Here is a 23,474-nt window from a genome sequence, read left to right on the forward strand (position 1 = left end):
CTTCAAGGATAGGAATATAAACACAGCAAAAATGAAATTAAAATGAAGGCTAGGATGTCAAATGCGACTAATCTTGAGTAAAGAAAATACCAAGCCCTTCACATTAGCAAGGCATTCTTAGGCACTAAAAAGAAAACCCTTCGATTGCATTATTTTCCACCTTTTCTCTAATTTCCTTAATTGAGAACACAGATTTCAGGGAAAAAAATAAAAAATAAAATAAAATAAAAATCATTAAAAATGGTCTCAAAAGCCTGACAAATGCTCGAGTGATTGTCGTAACGATTAGACAGAAAGGCAATTGTTCGATGTGGTGCTTTTAACTTGGGGAAGAGATTAAAGAATATTAAGCTCTCTCATCCCTTGGTCCTTATCAAATTGTAATCCATGGGTTCCAGTAAAGTAATCACTTTCCCACCAAGATAGTTAAGAAAACACTTTGGAGGGGGGCTTCTAGAAGGACTGGGATAGCAGAAAAGGAATTAACTGGGAAGAAAATGGAGCACTTTAGTGGGTGATTCAGAGCATTTGAAGGCAACTGAAAATGATTTTACACTCCCTCCACATATTTTAAAACAGAAACCCTTCAACTGTATTACAGAAACCCTTCAGTTGTATTCCATTTATTTTCCACCTTTCTGTAATCTGTAATTCTTTGAGCAAGAATAGAGCATTCATAAATATTCTCATGAAAGAGGACTCTTCATAATCCTAATAAGTTGGGATCTAACAAATCAAGAATTTCATGTAGTAAAGAAAGCTTACATGGTAGATCCCAATTCTTTACAATGACAACTTTATTCTTAATCTCATTACAACAGAGATAAATTCAAGAGTACATACATATTTCCTTACCTGGGACAAACTTTGAAGGCATTCCCAGATTTCATAGAAAATATAATGATATGATTTCCCTGTAGGACACGAGAAAGCTATCTACATCTAGCACCCAACACTAAACAGTAGTGTTATTGAGACACCATCTCATGGCATTAGAATCATGTACATAGATAGTGTTACAGAGAGACCTTGCAACACCTAGCCAACACTGCCTTCAAGCTTCAAACTCATCAATTGATTTACTTCAGCAGCAAATTCTAGTGGAAGCTCATTAAATACAACCCGACAAAAGCCATTAATGATAGCCGCCACTGCCTTCTCTGGATCAATCCCCCTCTGCTGGAAATAGAATAACTGATCTTCCCCAATTTTTGAGGTACTTGCTTCATGTTCAACACGGGCTGTTGGGTTCTTTACCTGAAAAAGGTTGCAAATATTAGAAAGACAATGTAAACAAACATTTAATTCAGGATTGCTCCTAAAGCCTTCTGCATGAATTATGAAACACCGTATACTTAAAAACATGATATATGGTAGTAATAGAAACCTATCCAAGTTCCCACTTCAGAATTCAAAATGTTGCAAATCGGAGATGTCTTAAACAATATCAACAGTTTAATTTGCATAATCACACTAGACTGGACAATCCTTTAAATTGTCTAAAAGTGTGAAAAAATGGAGTTGGCATATTATAATTACGTCAGTGTAGATCTAAGCAATCTGAAAGGTAACTTCTATATAACATTAGAAATAGCCTTTGTCAGTCATTTAAGAGACTAACCTTTGTCATCTTAAGTTAATAACTTAATATTCCACCAAAAGTAGCGATAGTTCTAAATTGGTTCTTCACCAACCAAGGCGAAATTTTAAACCTGTGTGCAAATGCATGCTCATTCCCTGCCCATATTTCTAATATTTTATATGTGTGTGGATCTAAGCTACATGTAATGCAACTTCTACATATTTGACAATTTTATATGTGAAAAATGATCAAGTTATACAATTAACATATGCTGCTATGCACAATATGATACAATATGCATAAGTTTTAAGCAATATCAAGCTTAAATGTGATATTAAGACAAACTTTTTCTTGTCTCATTATCTCTCATCTTATAGTTAGTGATGGATATAGCTTTTTAAAGTTTGAGGCATCCTTGTCATATCTTATATTTAACGATGTATATAGCTTTTAAAAGCATCAGCCCTCTTTGTCATTTTATGTATAGTCAATTGAAATAGAAGTGCTCATAATTTTTGTTCAATATTATATTGTACAACTGGAAATAAAATGATGCGGGGTGGTTTTTCTAGTGAATTTCAAACTTGTTTTAATTACCTAACTTTAGCCTATTTCAAGTAAACATTTGCACTGACCATCTTATCTCCAAGTCAGTAACTTTGCTTAAGGGCGTCTTCATTTTATGATGACATCCTCTGAAAATTATGAAATACTAGTAGCTTGTACTAAACAGACTGCCCTAAACAGACTATGTTCGCATGCAATCTTTTATTGTATTTTTTCAGCCTGTCGCAATTTTGTTTATATTTTATGATTCTTGGTTTCGTTTTCCATATTCAGACTGGATTCATCATGCCTGCTAGGATTTTTAGCTGTGCAAACAGCATATTACTCACTTCTAATTGTATCAAAAACAGAGAGTATGCACAATGACATGCGGTGACCTGTGAGTTTCTATTTTACACAACCATTTGCTTGATTTTTAACCTATTCCAATCCAGCCAGAAAAGACAATAACTGAGGGGCAACAGGGACACAAGCAGGACTGGCAATTAATGAAATCAGAGACTTTAGAATGCAACTCAAATTGTACCTGAATGTAAGGGTAAGTATTTGCAGCTGCCTGGTCACCAATGAGCATCGAATCGCACTGTGAAAAATTCCTTGCATTATGAGCATTTGGTTGAACCTGCACCAATCCTCTGTAGCAGTTCCTCGACTTGCCTGCAGATATACCTTTAGAAACAATCCTACTCCTGCAATTCTTCCCTACATGGATCATCTTTGTCCCTGTATCTGCCTGTTGATAGTTATTTGTCAAGGCAACAGAATAGAACTCTCCAATCGTATCATCGCCTTTCAAAACCACGCTTGGGTATTTCCAGGTGATTGCTGAACCAGTCTCTACTTGGGTCCACGAAATCCTTGATTTGTCTCCATCGCACAAACCTCTTTTCGTAACAAAATTATAAATCCCACCTCTGCCTTCCTCATCCCCGGCATACCAATTCTGTACAGTGGAATACTTAATCTCTGCGCCCTCGGCGCAATAGAGCTCCACGACTGCGGCGTGGAGCTGATTGGTGTCATAGGATGGCGCAGTGCATCCCTCCAGATACCTTACAGAACTCCTCTCATCTGCAACAATAAGAGTCCTCTCAAACTGCCCGGTCTCCATCGCGTTGATCCTGAAATAAGTGGATATGTCCATGGGCGACACAGTGTCCTTGGGGATGTAACAGAAGGAGCCATCACTAAAAACAGCAGAATTCAAGGCAGCATAATAGTTATCAGCAGGGGGCACAACCCTGCCAAGATACTTCTTAACCAGATCAGGATACTCCCGAACTGCCTCCGATATCGAACAAAAGATAACCCCAGCAGCCTGTAGAGTCTTCCTATGCGTGGTAGCAATGGAAACACTGTCAAAAACAGCATCTACGGCAACGTTGGCCAATCTCTTCTGCTCAGTCAGGGGTATGCCCAGCTTCTGAAAAGTCTCAAGCAGGTCAGGGTCCACCTCATCCAGGCTCTTCTTCTGCTCTTTCTGTTTAGGTTCAGAATAATAGCAAAGGTCCTGGAAATTGATGGGTGGGTAAAAGTTATCAGACCACTTGGGTTCTTCCATTTTTAACCACTGTCTGTAAGCACTGAGTCTGAATTGCAAAAGCCATTCAGGTTCCTTCTTTTTAGCTGAAATTAACCTAACGGTTTCCTCAGAAAGCCCTTTGGGAATAGACTCGGATTCAATGTCTGATACAAAGCCATACTGGTACTCCCTTTTCAAGAACTGGTGAACTGGGTCATCGGTATCCTTACCTTTTGTTGGCACGCTGCTCCTTTCGGCCACCGTCGCGTCGAGGGCTTCTGCGCGGACTCCAGCGAAGCGCTGGCGGAGTCTTGTGGGCGAGGCGCCCAGTGATGGATAAAATGATATCCGTTCCCTGACGCCCATTGTTGGCGGAGATCGAAGGCCTAAATTGGCCGTCGCTGTCATCGTGGAGGTCATGGGTTGCCCAAAACTGTGCAGGTTTGCAGAGAAATGGATAGAATTGGAGGAGCAAAATGTTGGATGGTCTGTAAGATAGACAGACAACTTATAATGTATCCATGAATCTCGAAGAGCGGTGGATTAAGCTTGTAGGATATATTCCTCTTATTGGCTCCTTTTAACTTTAGCGGGCAGAGACTTATGTGTATGCTACGAATTGACATGGGCCTGATTTGCACTTTTTAATTACGTTTTTTTGGTTGAACGCTATGCATAGATTGATTGTCCTCGACCATATACTGGTTCAGTTAGTTAAATTTATGTGGGGGAGTGTTGTTACACGTATCTTATTCAGATTTTAAAATTAAGAATGATAAAAATTAAGTAATTTACAATTTTATATAAAAGTGTGGTTAAAATACACCTTGTTTAATTTTTATTATTTAAATTGTTTTTTGAATGCATATATACAATACTTGAATTTATATAGATACAATGCTATGAAAGTTTGTTGTAAACCACACAATTTATACTTGCAATTCTAACTATTTTTTGCTAAATTTAAAAAAAAAAACTTGACTGACAAAAAATACACCTAAAAAAAACTGACTAGTCTTAAGTGCGACTTTTTGGAGAGTTTTTTGGTTCATCTTATGATCTAATTTATTATAATCTAGTAGAGATTCATTGAAATCACAAGTTTGATAGGTGAACTCTTCATAATCTAAGTGCCCCATGAGTTTTTGAGGGAACTGGATTTAAACAACATAAATCAAGATTTGGCCACAAATTTTTCCATCGAATTCCAGCTTGAAATCTTCAAAAATTCCAAAATGTCGCACTTAAAGGCTACTAAAAAAATCAAAATGTAAAATAATGAGAGTATTTGAAATGTTTAAAATGTCCTAAACCTAAGAATTTTTTTCCAATAACTTTATATAATATTAGCATACATGCATAGTTGACATTGAAATATTTTATTTATGAATCACATTATTTTTATTAAAATGTTTTTTGTTATTAATATATCTTTAAATACACATCAATATTACTTGATTTTGCACGCTAAAATATTTCATTTATAACCCACATTGAAATTATTTATTATTAATAATATCTTTTAAATGTGAGGCATGGGGTGATGAGAGGTAAATTTCTGCAGGAATATGACAGAGGACATGAGGATGTGGAGCAAGGAGGACAACACGTATGTCGATAGGCGGCAGCATGCGATGGACAACTAGCATGTACTTGTCACCAGAAGTGAGGGCATCGAGAATTAGGACGGCAGTAAACAGAGGTATAGGGCAACATCGATTCGGGAACGAGGTTTTTCTGTTACTGTTTTTGTGATTGTCTTCTGCCCTCAGTTGCACGCGCCCGACAATGGTCTCAACAGCTATTGTTAACTGTGGAGGTTTCAACCAGCAGACATGGACGGGGTAAAATGGTCAACCAACGAGATTCTATCGATTTGGAACCCAAGCCTGAAGACATCCTGTCGATATGGGGTCTGGATGTCACTGAGTAGAATATAAAGAAGTGTAGAAATTTTAAATAATAAACACTTATTCACAGAGATTATCCCGATTATACGCTATTGCGGAATACATGCATAATACATAACCTCCTCTACGTTGATCATCAATTTAGCAGCATTAAAAACAATGAAACATCAATCGCATGCACACATTAACATAGTATGTAACCCGGGGAAAGCATACAGCTGAAAACCCCACACTATCTGTATATTATAACGATTGAGAACATGTAACAATACATAGTACAATACTCCTCACAAGTACTCAGTACTATCTCCACCTGCTACACACAAAACTAGCTCAGATCCGAACAAGTCACAGGTTCAAATCTCCTCCGCTGCTTTGCTTGCCTCCACTGCACAATCTTGCAAGAGAATCACGTGAGCGCAAGCTACAATTGCCTTAATATTGGCCCACACTGCGCAGTCCTCATTGGCATAACCCAATCCATGCATGTGCAAAATCTCATGCACAACTGATAGTCACAACTCACCCTTTCACTTACCTCTAACACCTGTCTCTGTTGAACTGTCCATGCACTGAGTTAACTGATGTATTCTTTAGTTGCATTATGAGTTAATAATTAGTGAATTAATTAATATTTAATTCACACAACTCATCACTAGTGTATTCTTTAGTTAGACTAAAATACAACTAGTTCAACCAAGTCAAACTGAACACAACTCCATCAACTCCACATCCAACTCCACAGAACTCACATGCATGAGTTCTAACTGAAGTCCTCCATGCAATAGCTCAACTAACACATAAGAAACCACGTGATTCCTTCTATCAGTTGCATGTGCCACATCCGTAGCTCGAACTGAAGTGCTCCAAGAGAATAAGATAATGTTTAGAGTCCAAATATTACTAAGGGCTAATAAAATTTGATTGTTTCTATTTTTAGCCTGGCAGTCTAAAAATAGACTCTGATCACTCCGTTGTGAACCAAAAATAGAATTCCTTCTATTTTTCCCAACATGACCAATCATCCATAAACAACATCCTACAACTCATAGACCATGATCCAGATGTCTAAAAATAGACATAGTCTAAAAATAGACTTTGCGCCAAAAATAGCTTGCGAGCCCACTTAGTGAAGGCGACTCCTTTTCACTAAGCTCCATCATCTTGTTGCATTTTCAACAAGAAGTTTATTCATCTAAGTGGGCTTCCAGCTGGGAAGAGAAGAGGCTCGGTAGCAGGTTGGAGTTAGGAAAGTTGTTTATGGTTTCTGGAGGAGAACCTATGCGGTTCAAAGGAGGGTTTTTGGGTGACTGACAAGGAGTCGGAGGTGAGGCAGGAACAAGCGTTTTTCTCGGCAGGCTGTGCAACGGAGGCAGCGGTGGGAATCCAAGTAAGTGTAAAAAACCCTAGTGTCTTTAATACTTCTGATTTATTTACGGGAGGGTTGGAAGACATAGCTATTAGTTGCGGTTTTAGGGGCAACGAGGGTTTGAAGTCGTTTCTGGTAGAGGATTTGGGACACATGGAACTAGTTAGGGGGAAGAGATTGGATAGTGTTATTGCATGTAGGAGTCCGTTGAACTAGAGGACGGAGATACCATATCCAAACAAGGAAACCCCAACCCGGAGGAGATATCAGAAGAAGCGCCTATCCAGGGTTTCAAGGATACCTAGAAGAGTCAATGGAAGTTTTGGGAGACTTTAGAGAGCAATTTAGAGGAGGAATTTATGCACTTAACTTGGCGAGGCGCGAAGCCGTAAACCGAACTTTCATAAGCTAGGAGGCAAGGAACTTTTCTTTCCTCGCGGGAGAGGCAAGGCAACCCTCGGAAGTCAGAGTTTTAACCTAGAGAAGTCGTATAGTGGAGAGGTGGTTATGACTGCTCTCCGAAGAAGGTATCAATGAGAGGGAGACCAGACGAGAGGCAGGGAAAGCAAGGAGGAACAAGAATTCAGGGGTGAAGAGGAAGAAAGGTAAGCTGATAAAGAAGAAGGAGATAATCCCGAATTTGGTCCTTGGGGTTAACGTTCATATAGACAAAGCAATGGAAGCGGTAGAGGTAACCTTGGTCACGAGAGCCAAGGGAAAAAAACACTCAGCAAATTACATTACTGAATGGACTTCCAAAGCATGGAAGGAGGCCCCAGACCAACAGTTTGAAGTGACCACTCTTGCTAGGGGCTGGTTCATGATAAAATTCAGTAAAAGAGAAACCCTTGAATGGGTTTTGAGACACAACTAGTGTTTTGGTAGAGTGCCAATTTTGTTTAAAAGATGGAACCCCCTATTTGATGCCCAAAGAGAGAAGGTGGCAGAGATGTTAGTCTGGGTGCGTCTCTCGGGACTACCTCCATAGTTCTGGATGGAGGAGGTGTTCAGGGCCATCGGAAATACACTGGGTCTGTTTCTGGAAGCAGACATGTCTTTTCTTGAAACAAGGGACAAGAGACTAGCACAAATTCTTGTAAGATTGAACCCAAGGGGAGGACTAACAGAGGAAATTCACCTCAAATATAAAGAATTATCGTTCACTCAAATCATAGATTATGAACAACTTCCTTTCTGCTGTCACAGATGCCACAATTATGGGCATCTTGTTAGTGATTTCCCATTGGGGTTTAGAAGGAGAAGAAGGCACATAAGAGAAATATGCATTGCAGATCGCCCTCGGAGAGAAGAGGAGGAAAAAAGACAAGCAGAGGAATGGGGGAATAGGGAGGAAGGAAATCAAGGGTAGATGGAATTTGAGGGAACTAAGGAAGTGCAAAGGGAGGAAGTGGCAGAGCAGGAGTAGGAGCAGCTTGGGGAGACGGGTCGGGCATAGCCAATGGAGAGTGGAGAAGTTGTATCTGCGCCACAGTTGGAGGGTATTGTTCTTGATCCCATCCCTTCTATTCATAAATCCTTTATGTCTTTGCTCAATTCAATCCTAAGGCCTAGTCCTTCCAGGCCTCCTCATTTGGAAAATTTGCATGTTGAGTCTGTGTCTGATGCCCTGGACAGTATCATTACCTCCATACCTGAGATTCATCTAAACCATCCCTTGGCCTCTAGCCTTGGGCCCCCTTTTTCTTTAGAAAAAGCTAAAGAGAAATCTCATCATAATCTTCAGTGTTAGGAGAAGAAGGTCATTCCTCTGGGAGTTGTGGGAGGGTTGGGAGTTCATCCGATTTCGGTTGGACCTCGAAAGACTAGAGGAAGGAAGTCCAACATCTCAAAGGCTCAGCAAAGAGAAAAAAATGATATAGAAGACGAGAAACAATTATCACTAACAAGGGTGCTTAGAGCAGGGCAGGCCCCATCCCGAGTGTCCTAATGATTGTGTTGTCTTTTAATTGTCGAGGTTTTGCTAGTGCCTCTAAAAAACTAGCACTAAAGGCTCTGTTTAAATGTTACTGTCCTGATGTTATAATGCTTCAAGAAACCCTTGGATTAGGAGAGGAGATCAAATTGGCAATCAATAAAAGGCTTTCGGGCTAGACATTCATGACTATGGATGCCAAAGGAGGATCTGGGGGATTAGTTGTGGGAGTCAAAGAGGAATCCTGAAGTTATTAAATTCGTGGGGAACAAAGCTGGTATTGGGAGCTGATGTCTATTCCCAAGAGTTATGCTCAAAAATAATTCTTTTGAATATTTATGGGCCTTGTCAAGACAGGGTGTCATTCTGGAATAATATTTTCTCAAAATCTGCTATGAATAACCCAAACTTGGTTGGGGGGGTGGGGTCTGAACTTCTTCTTGGGCCTATCAGAAACATGGGGTCCAACAGCTCAAGTTGATTCTCTAGCAGATTTCTTCCTGAACAAGATCTACTCTGGCAAGATTTTAGATATAAACCCGATAAAATCCAGACTGACTTGGAGGAACAGGAGAGTGGGGGAGGCAAGGGTAGCCAAGAGGCTAGATCGTTTTCTTCTAAAAGAGGACTTCACATCTAGAATCCCTTAATTTAGACACTGGGTGGGGGAAGGAGGAGACTCGGACCACCTTCCTATTCTGTTGGAAATGAAAGGACCTAATAAAAAACCGGGGTCTCCATTCAAATTTAATTTGGCATGGCTCAAGGAAGCCTCATATAATAATTTGGTTAAAGCCACTTGGAGGCTGCTAGTTGGTGAACAAGGGGTGTATCTGGCTCAATCCTTTATGGAGAACTTAAAGCGCGTGAAAAAGGCAACCATAGAATGGGAAAAAGAAAAGAAGATCAAAGAGGAAGTCGATTTAAGCAGGATAGGGGAGGAATTAGATCATCTGGAGAGCCCAGAAGTGGATGGTTATGAGACAATCGAGAAGAGGGAAAGGATCAAACAACTGGAGACAGAATGAAGGAAAATCCTAAATGATAGAGAAGAGCAGTGGAGGCTAAAAAGTAGAGCAATATGGTTGGCAGCAGGGGACGAAAATTCAAAATTCTTTCAGAACTATGCAAAAGGGAGGAAAAATTCAAATACAATATGGGGATTAAAAATGGAGGAAGGAGGTATTGCAAAATCCTTTGCTGAACTAGCCTCAATGGGAAGAAACCACTTCAAAAATCTCTTCAAATCCCCACAAGAGGTATCAATAGACGAGGTGCTCTGGGTCGCACAAATCTTCCCTAAGTATGTTGTGGAGAAGGAAAGTGATCTCTTCATGGCCTCGGTGTTAAGAGGGGAGGTAGAAGGGATTTTAAAGTCAATGCAGAGGGACAAGAGCCCGAGACCAGATGGGTGGACAATGGAATTCTTCCAGCATTTCTTTGATATTATAGGGGATGAACTCACTGGGGTGGTAGAGGAATCTCGGGACAAAGGATCGGTATATGAAGCTTTCAATTCCACTTTCTTGGCTTTAATCCCTAAATTGGAGGACCCCTCATCCTTTGAGGAATTTAGGCATGTCTCTTTATGAAACTACATATATAAAATTATAGCAAAAGTCATTGCAGTCCGCCTGAAGCCTATTCTCTCAAGGAACATATCCAAGGAGCAATTTGGATTTCTGGATGGCAGACAGATCCATGAAGCTATAGGGGTTGCACAGGAGACGTTGCACAGTATCAAGAGGAGTTGGAAAAAAGGTGTGATCATAAAAATTGATCTTTCCAAAGCATATGACAGAATTAGTTGGCTTTACATTAGGATGCTAATGACCCATCTGGGCTTTAGCATTGGTTTTATAAATTGGGTAATGGGATGTATTTCAAATGTTAGTTTTGTTGTCCTGATCAATGGATCAACCACATCTTTCTTCAATAGCCAAAGAGGACTCAGACATGGATGCCCTTTATCTCCCCTCCTTTTTCTATTAGTAGCAGAGGGCCTTAGTCAAATGATCCTAGAAGCAAGGAGAAGAGGAGATATAAAAGGTATTGAAGTGGTTGTAAACCTACATATCACTCATTTATTGTTTGTTGATGATATTCTCCTTTTCAGTGATGGAAGTAGGAGTGATATTCAGCAGATTAAATTGATCCTCGATCTGTTCCTAGTAGCTACAGGTATGTGTATCAATGCTCAAAAATCATCTTTGATTCTAGAGGGGTTCTCAAGGTCTGAAATCATGAGGATTATTGTGGCTCTCCCATTTGAAACAAAGATGATGAAGGACAACTTCAAATACCTGGGGTTCCACCTTAAGCCATATACCTACAGGAAACAAGACTGGTACTGGCTCGTGGAAAAAATTGAAAATTGGGTAAAACACTGGAGTTATAAATGGTTGTCGAGAGCAGGAAGGTTGGTGTTGATTAAGTCGGTTCTTATGGGCATACTAGCTTACTGGATTGCATTAACATAGATTCCTAAAGGAATTCTCTCATAGATAAGGAAATTATGCAACAATTTTATGTGGGTAGGATCAAAGGAGGATTCAGTGTTTCCATGGGTGGTCTAGGAGAAAGTAGCTAAATCAAATGAATGGCGGTGATGGGGCTTAAAAGATCTTAAAACCTTTGCATCCTCACTTGAAACAAAACTGGGATGGAGGCTTATATCAATGGAGAACCTATGGACGACTGTCATCAAAAGAAAATACATTGATTCGACTCCCATGGATGAATGGTTGAGAAACCCTATTAAGAGGTATCCACAAGCCTCAGTTGTTTGGAAGGAAACTCTGGAATCATTTAGGATCATTAAACAAGGGTTAGCCTGGCACGTTGGGAATGGAGAGAATATCAGACTATGTATGGACCCTTGGGTAGGATGCAATGAGGGATATGCCTTATCAAGAGAGGTCATAACTCATTTACACACGCAAGGATTTGTTTTCTTAAACCATATTGAGAAGGAAGGTTAGTCGACGATATGAAAACAAGCATGGAAAACAAATGGAGCCCTAATGGATAGAGGAATGGCATAACTTCATTATAAAACTTCAGAGAACAAATGTCTGACTAAGGGACCGCCCAGACGTGCTAAGATGGGTACATGACCCGATCAGAAAATATTCCCCAAAGTTTGCGTACAGTCACCTAATGACAAGAAGGGAGTGGGGTGTACCAGAGTGGTGGTTCAAACCCCTATGGAAATTAAAAAGTCCTGCAAAAGCAAGATATATATATATATATATATATATATATATAGATATAATTTATTTTTTGGTGTATCTTAAGGAATAAAGTTCCAACATGGGATAATATCCATAAAAGAAATAAGATGGATCCAGGGTGGTGCACCCTTCGCAAAAGAAAGTAGGAATCAATACAACACCTATTCTTAAAGTGTATGTTCAGTGAAAGTACATGGGAAGAAACATTGAGGTTATTGGGAAATAAGTCTAGTAAAGATGGTGGGATGAGACCCAAGAGGAAAATATGAAAAATCTTCCTTTAATAATCTCTTGGGGTATCTAGTTGGCTTAGAATAGGAGTATTTTCAAGGATTTGGCTCTCGCTCATGTACCCATTGTTGTAGAATGTGCCTCAATTTATGGCCTTATCCCATTACCAAATATTGTAAAGAGTATTAGGAAAGTAAGAGAAGAACAGATCAGGGGAGACATATCGTGGGCTTATTTTGACGGTGCATCTGATCCACAGAACATCTGTGGGGCAGGTTTTGTCATTCACATCAACAATAAAAAAAACTTAAAAGCATCGGTGGGCCTTGGCTCAGGATCAAATAATTATGCTGAACTTCAATCCTTAAAATTGTTACTTTGTTGAGTTATTCATATGGGGATGGGATTGGTCCATATTTTTGGAGACTCACAAAATGTTGTAAAATGGTTTAATGGAGAGCATAGATGTCAAAACTACATGTTGATTCCATTATTAGAAGAAGTTTTACTTTTAAAACTCATTTTTAGTTTATCATTGTCAGTCATATTTACAGGGAAAATAACTCAGATGCAGAGATCCTATCTAAGGAGGGTCTACAACAAGCTATGGGTATTTGGTGCATAACAGAAACTGACAAGGACATGATCCGTGTGTCGGGTCAACAACCTTTTTTCCCATGATAAAAATGTTGCTACTGCTCTGAACAAGTTTCAGTTTCTTTTTTGTTTTGTTTTGGATTCTGCCATGTATACACAGGGGTTAAAACTACTTTGTTTGTATAATTTGTATAAAATGCTTGTTCCTGTTTGAGTTGTTTTCCTCAAAAAATAGGAGGCTCAAGAACAACCATCAACTCTCTCTTCCTTTATTGGGTTTGTATAGTACAAGCTTTTACTTTTAGCCAAGAAGAACTACTCTACTTTTACCTGTTGGACATACAATACATCGAATGCTTAAATGCATCTACAAATGTAACTTTTTATTGCCTTAATAGAAAGTTCAATTTTTTCCTTGGAAAAAAAAATATCTCTTAAATGTTACATACCAAGTTTATATTAAGAATGGAATGAATTACACCTTTCTCTCTCCCTCTCTCTCTCTCTTTACACAGTTGGAAAACCTATCATAACTCAGTTGTCAAACTAGTAGTGAAAACAATTATCATTCACTACTATATGCGAATGCAGACTCACTCATTTCAATTATTCAAGGAAAACTACACCCCCTAGAATTACCTGTTGTGGTCCCTAAGGAGGCAAGCTTTGCGAGATACATCTGGGTCTTGGGCCATTAACTTCTTTCCTTATGTTCGAGGAAAAAGAGCTCTTAGCCAAATAGAAGCAGTTTTAGGGCACACTCCAAGCTCAACATCTCCCTCTTATTAAGAAGTCACTATATTTTTTTACTTTTATGTATTTCTTATTTTGGAACACTAAAATATTTTGCTATAATCAATATATATATGAAATATAATTTTTTCTCTATATACATATTTGAGAAGTTCACATTGAAATATATTAGTATATAGATATTCAAACCATTTATTTAAGTCACGTATTGAAATATTTATAAAATGAATATAATATAAATAAATAATATATTCATTTAATTACTTTATCTCTTAAATATTTATAAAAAAAATGTTATTTAACATGAGATTGAAATAAGTTATCTATTTATAGCTCTGAGAGTGAAAATAAAATATTTTCATCACATCTCCATACTCGGTTGTAAAATTAACAACAAACACAAGGAGAGTGGAATTTTTTTACGCTTTATAATACTTTTAATAAAAACTAACGAAATATGTATGTTCATTTCTATTTTTAATATAATCGACATTGTTTTTTATTTAGAGTATATTTATTTTTATTTTAAAAGTGATTATTTCAACTTTAGGTTGAGCAGGAAAGAATCACACCTATCTTTCATATTGGGTTGTAGTGCCCCAATCATAAAAGTAATTAATATATAAGTTAAACATTTATACATTTAAAAAAACATGTAATGTAACAACACCTGGTTGATTTCATATATAAATAAAAATAAAATGAAGGTCATAGGACACGTATTCCAAACTGAATGTTGGGAAAAACATAGTGATGGGTATCACTGGTGATTAATTAATTGTTATGGAAATTGACAAAGGCAAAGAGGCAATACTTGGCATTTTATTTATGAAAATAAAGGAAAATAGGAGGAAAAGGAGATGAAGAGTCACATATTTGCATGAGAGGGAGATTGAAGGAAAATGAGGAAAATAGAGGCCTCAATGATTAAAAGGCTTTTGAGAATCAATTCACAACCTTTTGTTATTTCAGTTTTGGAGCTCTCTTCTATTCTCTCATTCTCTCATACTCTTGCACGCTTAGAGCATTCTTAGAGCACTCTAGTATTCACTTGGATTTGGAGAAAGAAGGCAAAGAAAATTAGGAAAGCGTAAGGGAACAGTTGGATCAGTTGCTACAGTTGGACTGCTTTGTAGGTAACAGGTTGCATGTATGTTTTCCTTTCTAATTTATGGATGCATGGTGTATGCATGTGATTATTTGGTTATGTGTTGTCATTAGCATGGGGGATTGCTTGGATTGACAGTGCTTATAGCCTTGCCTTGTCATTTCCTGAATAGCCACGGTGTTGTGGTTTTTCCCATTTGATTGTTTTCTGGTTGGTGCTCATAATTCCTTATGGCTATGAGTTGGAACAAACGCTTTGGAAGCCCTAGAACAACTTGGGTTGAGTTATTAGTCCTCGAGCCTAGGTTGGGACAAATGCTTTGGATACCTTGGTGGGTTGAGTTACTAATCTTTGAAGCCAGGTTGGACAAATGCTCTGGAGACCTAGAAGGTTATGGGCTGAGTTACTAGTTCCTGGAGCCTTGGAAAACTTGGGTAGAGACTAATCTGGTTGGTGTTAGTCATTTACGGCCATGAGGTGGAATCACTAGTTGAGGGTTGATGTGATTTGGGCCCCTGGAAGCCCTAGTTTGGTTTTGTTTGTTTTATTCCATGAGATCCCACATTCATACTTGGAATATGGCACGAGGGTGATTAGCTGAAAGAGAGATTTGGTCTGCTCAATCTATGGTCAGGTGGTACGTGGAAGTCCCTAACTTGGTTGGTATTTTCATATATTAATAAGAGTTATTCTTCTATTGTGATTCATGCATATTTTTAGCGATTATGTTGGTGATATTATGGCTAAGTTGCCATGGTTCCTGTGTTGGTTATTTGATGGTTACATGTTGTATGTTATTTATGGCTCCTGTCATGAATGGTTTAGCTATTGATTGGTTGATGAATGTATGGACTAATAAGTGTTGTTGCAACTACGTGAAGAGGGCATAGGGCCTTTTCGGTGATTCTCAGATGAATCTCATACTTTAATGATCATATGTGCATTCATGACATGTAGCTTATATGTATGCCATGTGTTTAACAAAATGCCTAGTATGTTTTGGTCAGTCTCGGTCAAGTTCTAAGTTGAGTTTGAATGTTTAGCTTTGTCATTGTGCCAATTATGATTCTTTGGTGAGCTTATTGAATTAATGAACAAAGATATGTTTATAGCCTACGGGTACTATGTACACAAAGTGTTTGTATAAATGAGTAATTCAAACCTCCACTTTCCCGGGGTCATAACTTTGGTATACGATCTCCATTTGACTATCATAATACCTTGTTTCGAAGATCTCCATGAGGAGGCTGAAAACATACCATAAATTGGTTTGCACTTTTCTGTTCTCTCTGATTTCCCTAAAAATGTCGTTTAGGCCCTAAAAATAGTCTCAGATGTTTAGAACCCGAGAAAACTGTAAAAAGTAGAAAGTTCTGTTAAATTTAAAGAGACGAAACTGAAAAGAAATAATGTTGGGCCAAGTTGGGTTGATAACAGTGTGATCATGTGTCATTGGGTGATTGCAGTCAGTTTTGGACTATGGACCTGATTTTCCATTAGTGCATCTTGGCAATCATGTCTCGCATAGTAACGCTCATCTTCATGTTTACCCTAGTGAGCAGGTTAAAGTGAGTAAATATGCAGTGAGGTAGTTACATGGTGGTACTAGAGCTCCCGGGTTCAAACACTTGGACTGGATGGGCTAGGTGTGATTGTTATGCATACATGTTAGTTGTTGATATGTTAGCTATGCATGCATTGTGACAGTCATTGTTGTGGTCTTGTGTCACTATGATGTTGATGTTGAGACAATTGATATGTTGATTCCATTGTATATATATACGTATGTTTGAACATGTTTATATTTGGTTTATCTGACATGGTATGTTTGTAGGAAGAAGATCAAAGATGACAAGCAAGATGGTGTATTACAATTCACGTGATTCTCCTTATAGACCAAATGAGAAACAAAGAGATGAGTACTCTCCTAACATAGCAGATAGTAGAAATCAGAGGTCTATGCAGTGATCCTTCAGAGTTTATTAGATTTGCAGAGACAGGGACAACCACAGTTCAGTTATGCACAAGAGGAAAGGACAAATGGGACATATGGAAGCAAGTCTCATGAGGACACATGCCAGACAAATATGACACAGTCAGAGGTGGAAGATGGATGGATACACCTAATAGGAGAGGTCGTGGTTATGGGTTATATTCCAGTTTTGGATCAAAGAGACAACATGGCCATCACCATTATCATCCTTACAGGAAGAGTGAGAAGCAATACTTGTCGAATGATTTCAAGAAATTCAAGCCTCCTATATTTGATGGATAGTTGAAGAAACTGGAAGATGCAAAAGAATGGTTGTTTGGGATGAAGAAGTTCTTCAAGTTGCATGATTATACAAAGAACATAAAGGCTAGGATAGCTATTTTCAGTCTTAAAGGGAAGGCAGACATCTGGTGGGAAGATGTGAAGCGTGTCAGAGTTATCAAGACAAAGGAGTTGAGTTGGCATGAATTCAAAATACTTTTCAGAATGAAGTACTTGTCAGAGAGATACTATGCCAATAAGGATACGGAGTTCTACGAGTTGAAGATGGGGTCTATGGCAAATGAAGAGTATACGACTAAGTTTATGGAGTTGTTGAGGTATGTGCCATATCTTAAGGATGAGAAGACAAAGGTTCAAATATTCATTAGTGGATTGCCATTAGCATTTAAAGATTGGATTGAGTATGATGAGCCTCGGTCATTGGAGGAAGTCATTGGGAAGTTGAAGCATTGTTATGAGTAGTCTAAGTGTAAGTCGGAACCCAAGCATGGTGGGAAAGATAATGAAAAGACTAAAGGAATGTGGGATAAGAAGCGAGGAAGACCTCATGATTTAGGTAACAAGGAGAATGCAGCGTCGTACAAGAAGTTAAATGTAGTTGACAAAAGATAGGGATTTCAGTTTAAGGAGCAGAACAAGGGTGATGGCAAGAAGCCTTTACAGTGTTGGACTTGTGGCAAGGATCATCGTAGGAGAGATTATCCATAACATCAGGGTGGCAGACCTCAAATTTACAGTGCTCTGGAGGCATAAACAGTTGGGGATGTTGGACAAAGCATTCATGGTATTTATGCAACATTGGATGATAGGCAGGTTGATAATCAAGCATTTATTATCGAGATGGAAGGTAAGATTTGTGATCAAGTTGTTTCTATTTTGATTGATCCTAGATCTAATTATAGTTATTTTAGTCTTGACCTGGTGGATATGTGTGGCCTGAATAAAGAAGTGCACGCAAAATCTTGGTTGGTGCAATTGGCTACAGGGACCAAGAAGAGGGTTCACCATTGGGTGAGATCTTGTGCATTTGAGTTGAATGGTATGCCTACATCAACACATCTGAATGTGATTCCATTGGGATCATACAACATGCTTTTGGGCATGGATTGGTTGTACCTTCATAGGAATAAGGTAGATTGCTATGATAAGATTATTGAGTGCTTGGATGATTATGGAGAGACGAGAATCTTACAGGGTAAGAAGAAGCCTACATCAGCGAGAATAGTTACAGTTATGCAGGCAAAGTGCAATAGTAGGAAAGGATGTTTGTTGTTTTCCATTCATATTTCTAGTGACAAAGTGAAGGATGTTGATGATGATGAAGTCTTGAAAAGGCATCCAGTTTTGCAACAATTTCAAGATGTGTTTCTAGTAGAGATTTCAAAGTTACTGCCTCATAGGGAAGTGGAATTTTCTATTGAGTTGATGTCGGGAGCAATACCAAAATCTAAGGCACCGTACAAGATGAGCACCCTGGAATTAGTGGAACTGAAGTTGAAACTTAAGGAAATGCTTGATAAGGGTTACACTAGGCCAAGTGTATCACCTTGGGGTGCAACAATATTGTTTGTGAAATAGAAGGATGGTACTCTTAAGTTATGTATTGATTACAAGTATTTGAACAAAGTGACGATCAAGAACAAGTATCCTTTACTATGGATTTATGATTTTCTTGATCAACTGAAGGGAGTAGTAGTGTTCTCAAAGATTGACTTAAGATTAGGATATCATCAGGTACGCATCAAAGAAGAGGACATCTACAAAACCACATTTCATACCAGGTATGGGCATTATGAGTTTGTAGTAGTTCCTTTTGGTCTTAATAATGCTCCAACTACTTTCATGTGTTTGATGAATAGTGTGTTGTGTCCTTATCTGGACAAGTTTGTGATAGTATTCATTGATGACATATTGATATATTCTAAGAATGAGGAAGAGCATGCAGAACACCTGGAAACAATATTAAAATTGTTGAGAGAGCATCAGTTGTATGCCAAGCTTAGTAAGTGTAGTTTCTTTCAGACAAAAGTTCATTACTTGGGACATGTTGTTTCCAAGGAAGGTATAGCAGTGGACCCAGAAAAGATCAGAGCTATCATGGAGTGGGAAACTCCTAGAAATGTGGATGAGGTCAGATCATTCATGGGATTAGCAGGTTACTACCGGAGGTTCATCAGGAACTTATCATGAATTTCCTATCCTATTACATCTTTGCATAGGAAAAGAAATAAGTTTGAATGGACTCAGGAGTGTGCAACTAGTTTTGAGCAGTTGAAGCAGTTGCTTACAAATGTTTTGATTTTGAAGATTGCAGTTCCTAACAAAGAGTTTGTGGTATGTACATATGCTTACAAGAGGGGACTTGGTGGAGTCCTGATGCAAGAAGGATAGGTGGTATGCTCTGAGTGAAGGAAGTGGAATGAGCATGAGCAACAATATGTGACTCACGATCTTGAGTTGGAAGCTACATTCATGCCTTGAAAATGTGGAGACATTATCTTCTTGGTAGGCGATTTATTATGATATGCGATCATAGTGGACTGAGATACTTAATTGACCAACCTAATCTAAATGTCAGGCAAGATAGATGGTTGGTTACTCTCAATGAGTTTGATTTCGAGATCAAGGACATCAAGGGAAAGGAGAACAAGGTTGCAGATGTTCTAAGTAGAAGATTGCTGGTGAATCGCATTGCAACAATGAGTTCATATGGGACATACTTGCAGTAGAAGATCTTGTAGGTAGGGCAACATGATGACATCTATCAGCAGTTGAGGCAGAAGCTACTATAGTAGGGTGAAGGTAATAGGGATGAGGAGTATCATCTCACGATAGATGGCTTGGTCAAATTCAGGAACATGATTTATGTACTAGATGACAATGAGCTCAAGAAGCTTATCTTAAGGGCGTTTCATGTCAATCTGTATTCAAGTCACCTGGGATATCAGAAGACTCTAGAAACAGTTAAGAAGTTCTATTAATGGTCAAACTTGAAGAAAGAGGTTTCTGAGTTTGTTGCGAATGTTTGGACTTTCAGCAGGTAAAGGCAGAGTGTAAGCATCTAGGTGGTTTATTGCAGCCGATTCCGATTCCAGAGTGGAAATGGGATGTCATATCCATGGACTTCATTACAGGTTTTTCGAGGACATCGAGAGAACATGATTCCATTATGGTTGTGGTTGACATGTTAAGTAAGGTAGTTCAATTTGTTGCGATTAAGCCTACTAACTCAATTAGTGACATAGCTCATATTTTCGTTAGAGAGATAGTGAGGTTGCATGGCATTCCTACGAATATTGTATCAGACATAGATGCCAAGTTCACTTCTTTGAAGGAGATTTTTGCAGGTTTAGGGACAAAGTTGGATTTCTATACATCTTATCATCTTCCGACAGATGGATAGATAGAGAGGGTTAACATGATTCTTTAGGACATGTTGAGGATGTACGCCATGCATGAACAATAGAAGTGGGAAGAGTATCTTCCACTAGTAGAGTTTTCATAAATAATGGGTATCAGGAGTCCTTGAGAATGAGTTTGTTTGAGGCACTTTATGGGTGAAGTTGTAATACTCCAATCAGTTAGAGTGATCCAGTGAACAAGGTATTTATTGGACCGGATATGTTGGCAGATATGTAATAAGAAATTTAGGTTATTAAAAGGAATTTGAAGGCAACACGGGACAGGTAAAAGAGTTATGCAAATCAACATAGATCATTTAAGGAGTTTCAGGTTGGGAAGCATGTGTACTTACACATCAAGCCCAAGAGAACCTCATTGAGGACTGGATCATGTGCCAAGCTAGCACCTGGGTATTGTATGCCTTTCGAGATCCTTGAGAGGATTGGACTAGTGGTCTACCGACTTACACTGCCTCTGACAGTGAAAGTCCATGATGTTTTCCATGTTTCATTGCTTAAGAAGTATGTCTAGGATGTTGATCATGTGATTGACTGGTCTGTATTACAGGTGGAACCAAAGGGAGAATTCCAACCAGAACCACAATTCATATTGCAGTGGAAACAACTCATGCTCCGGAATAGAGCAATCGAGCAGGTTAAAGTGCAGTGGAAGCACTTTGGGCCCGATGAAGCTACATCAGAGATGGCTGATTAGATGCGGGCTATGTATCCTTTTCTATTCGTTGGTTGATCAAATGTATTTTGATATATGTTCTGATGTTGTGTTTTGGTTATGTCTATGTATATGCATATGTATGTAAATACTGCATCGAGTTTTTCTATAATGTTATACAACCAACTCACAAAAAAGATAGATCAATGACTAAAAAATTACCTCTTCGACGGGAAACCTCCTTTACATTACATAAATGAACAATTATTGGATGATAAAATGATAAGACCTCCTTGGTATATATGGCAGTCTAAGGGGTCACAATATAATTAGAGGTTACATAAAAATAATAATGTAAGGGCGCAACGATAAAAATAGTGGGCTTCTATGGGGAACAACAATAACAATATAGGGAATACATGGGCACAACAATAATAATAGGAGGCTACACTAACAATAACAATAAGGGGGATACACTAGTATTATAAGGAAATAACATGACCATCTCCTTCAAAAAAGGTGTTGTCCTCAACGCTTGAGTAGTTATGCATGCTTCTGTATGAAATTCTCATCCTCCCATGTGGAATCTTCAACGGATAAGTTCTTCCACTTAATGATATACTCTGAAATTAATCAATTCCATAGTTGCGGGTTCTTGTTTTCATGGCTACTTCAAGCTTAAATATGATTTTTCCTTCTTCGTCAAGTTCTGGAAACACTATTTGAATTAGGAGCTTGTCACCGATAATCTTATTTAAGCATGAAACATGGAAAACTGGGTGTACTCGAGAAGATGCATGCAGTTCCAATTTGTATTCCATAGTACCAATATTTTGAAACACCTTATAAGGACCATAGTACTTAGGTGATAATTTATTGTCCTTCTTAGCTTGCTTTGAGGGACATTTGTTTGTATGGTTGTAGTCGTAAAAATACTCAATCTCCTACATCAAAACTTCTTTCACTGTGATGTTGGTTTTCTTGTTGTTTCATTTGATTCTGCGCCAGAGTGAGGTTATCCTTTAACAGTTTGGAGAACTTCTTGTTTTTGCTCGATGTGATCTTCCACTGCTTGAACCTTAGAATTTTCTCTTAAAGATGATGTGATGGATGGTGGATGATATCCATAAAGTGCCATAAACGAGGTCATTTTTGTTGCAGTATGGAAGGAAGTGTTATACCACCATTCAGCTAGAGGTAACCACTTGGCTCATTATGTTTGTTTATCAGATACAAAGCAATGAAGTTAACCTTCCAAACATTTGTTCACTATCTTAGTTTTGTTATTAGATTGAGGATGATAAGATGAGCTATGAGCTAATTGAGTACCCAAAGAAGAAAATAATTTCGTCCAATAATTTCTGGTGAAAATGGGATCTCTGTCACTTACAATAATCTTTGGTATTCCATGTATCTTTTGAATTGTTTCCATAAATCTAGGAGCAACTGTATTGACTTTAAAATGATGAGATAATGCACGAAAGTGTGCATACTTGGTAAGTCTAATGATCTACCACCATGATGACACTCTTTCCTTCAGACTTGGGTAAACCTGTGATAAAATCCATTGAGACCTCTTCCCAATGCTGACTTGGAATGACTAAAGGTTGTAACAGACCTAGGGTCTTAATTGTCTCAACTTTATTTTTTTTATCAAACCAAACATTATGCCAAAACTTTTGAATATCAGATTTAAGGCCATCCCAAAAAAATTCCTTCTTGACCCTGTCCTAAGTTTTTAAAAATCCTGAGTGCCCTCCTAAGGGGGACGTGTGAAATTCCAAAAGAATCTTTTGTTTGAGTTGGGAATTCTTACAAAGATATAATATATCTTTGTACCCCAATGAATCATGTTTCCAGCTAAATGTATCAGATGTACTGGGATCTTGATGCAACTTTTGAATGAGTGTCCACACCTCTTCATCATTCTTTCATTCATCCCTTTATTTGGTTATCCAATCAGGTTGGATAATAAAAATGACAAAAATAAATGATTCCACATCCCCATCCTTTCTTGAGGGTGCATCAACAACAACATTTTGCTTCCACTTTTTGTAGATGATTTCAAAGTCATAAACCAACATCTTTGAAACCCATTTTTGTTTCTCTTCTGAAGATAATATTTGCTCCAAAAAGTATTTAAGACTATAATGATCTGTTTTTACCTTCAAGTGTCTTCCCATTAGGTAAGGTCGCCATTTCTTTAGTACATGTAGTATTGCCAACATTTCCTTCTCATAAATAGGTTTGTGTAAGTACTTTCCTTTGATTTGATGATTTTCAAAAGAAATGGGTCTTCCTTCTTGCATCAAAACAACAC

At 38.3% G+C, this 23,474-nt stretch overlaps 1 protein-coding gene across 1 annotated transcript; it reads right to left on the minus strand.

Annotated features, from left to right (window-relative positions):
• Positions 1-779: 779 nt before the first annotated feature.
• LOC149218078 (uncharacterized) lies at positions 780-4,235 on the minus strand. The gene is made up of 2 exons (XM_089383803.1): positions 2,676-4,235; positions 780-1,257 (listed from the first exon to the last, which is right to left on the minus strand). Exons 1-2 carry the CDS (start codon positions 4,089-4,091, stop codon positions 1,039-1,041), a joined length of 1,635 nt encoding a protein of 544 aa, XP_089239929.1. The 5' UTR covers positions 4,092-4,235; the 3' UTR covers positions 780-1,038.
• Positions 4,236-23,474: the final 19,239 nt, after the last annotated feature.

This window comes from Pinus tabuliformis, chromosome Q, assembly GCF_031772625.1.
Source record: "Pinus tabuliformis cultivar Carrire ecotype Pingquan chromosome Q, CPIR1, whole genome shotgun sequence".
NCBI lineage: Eukaryota > Viridiplantae > Streptophyta > Pinopsida > Pinales > Pinaceae > Pinus > Pinus tabuliformis.

What these genes read in the sequence shown, in the direction of transcription:
- LOC149218078 (XM_089383803.1), bottom strand. Translation starts at nt 4,091, where the DNA reads ATGACCTCCACGATGACAGCGACGGCCAATTTAGGCCTTCGATCTCCG. An exon ending in ATACTTACCCTTACATTCAG is followed by an intron (nt 1,258 to 2,675) that starts GTACAATTTGAG and finishes AACCTTTTTCAG; the next exon opens with GTAAAGAACCCAACAGCCCG.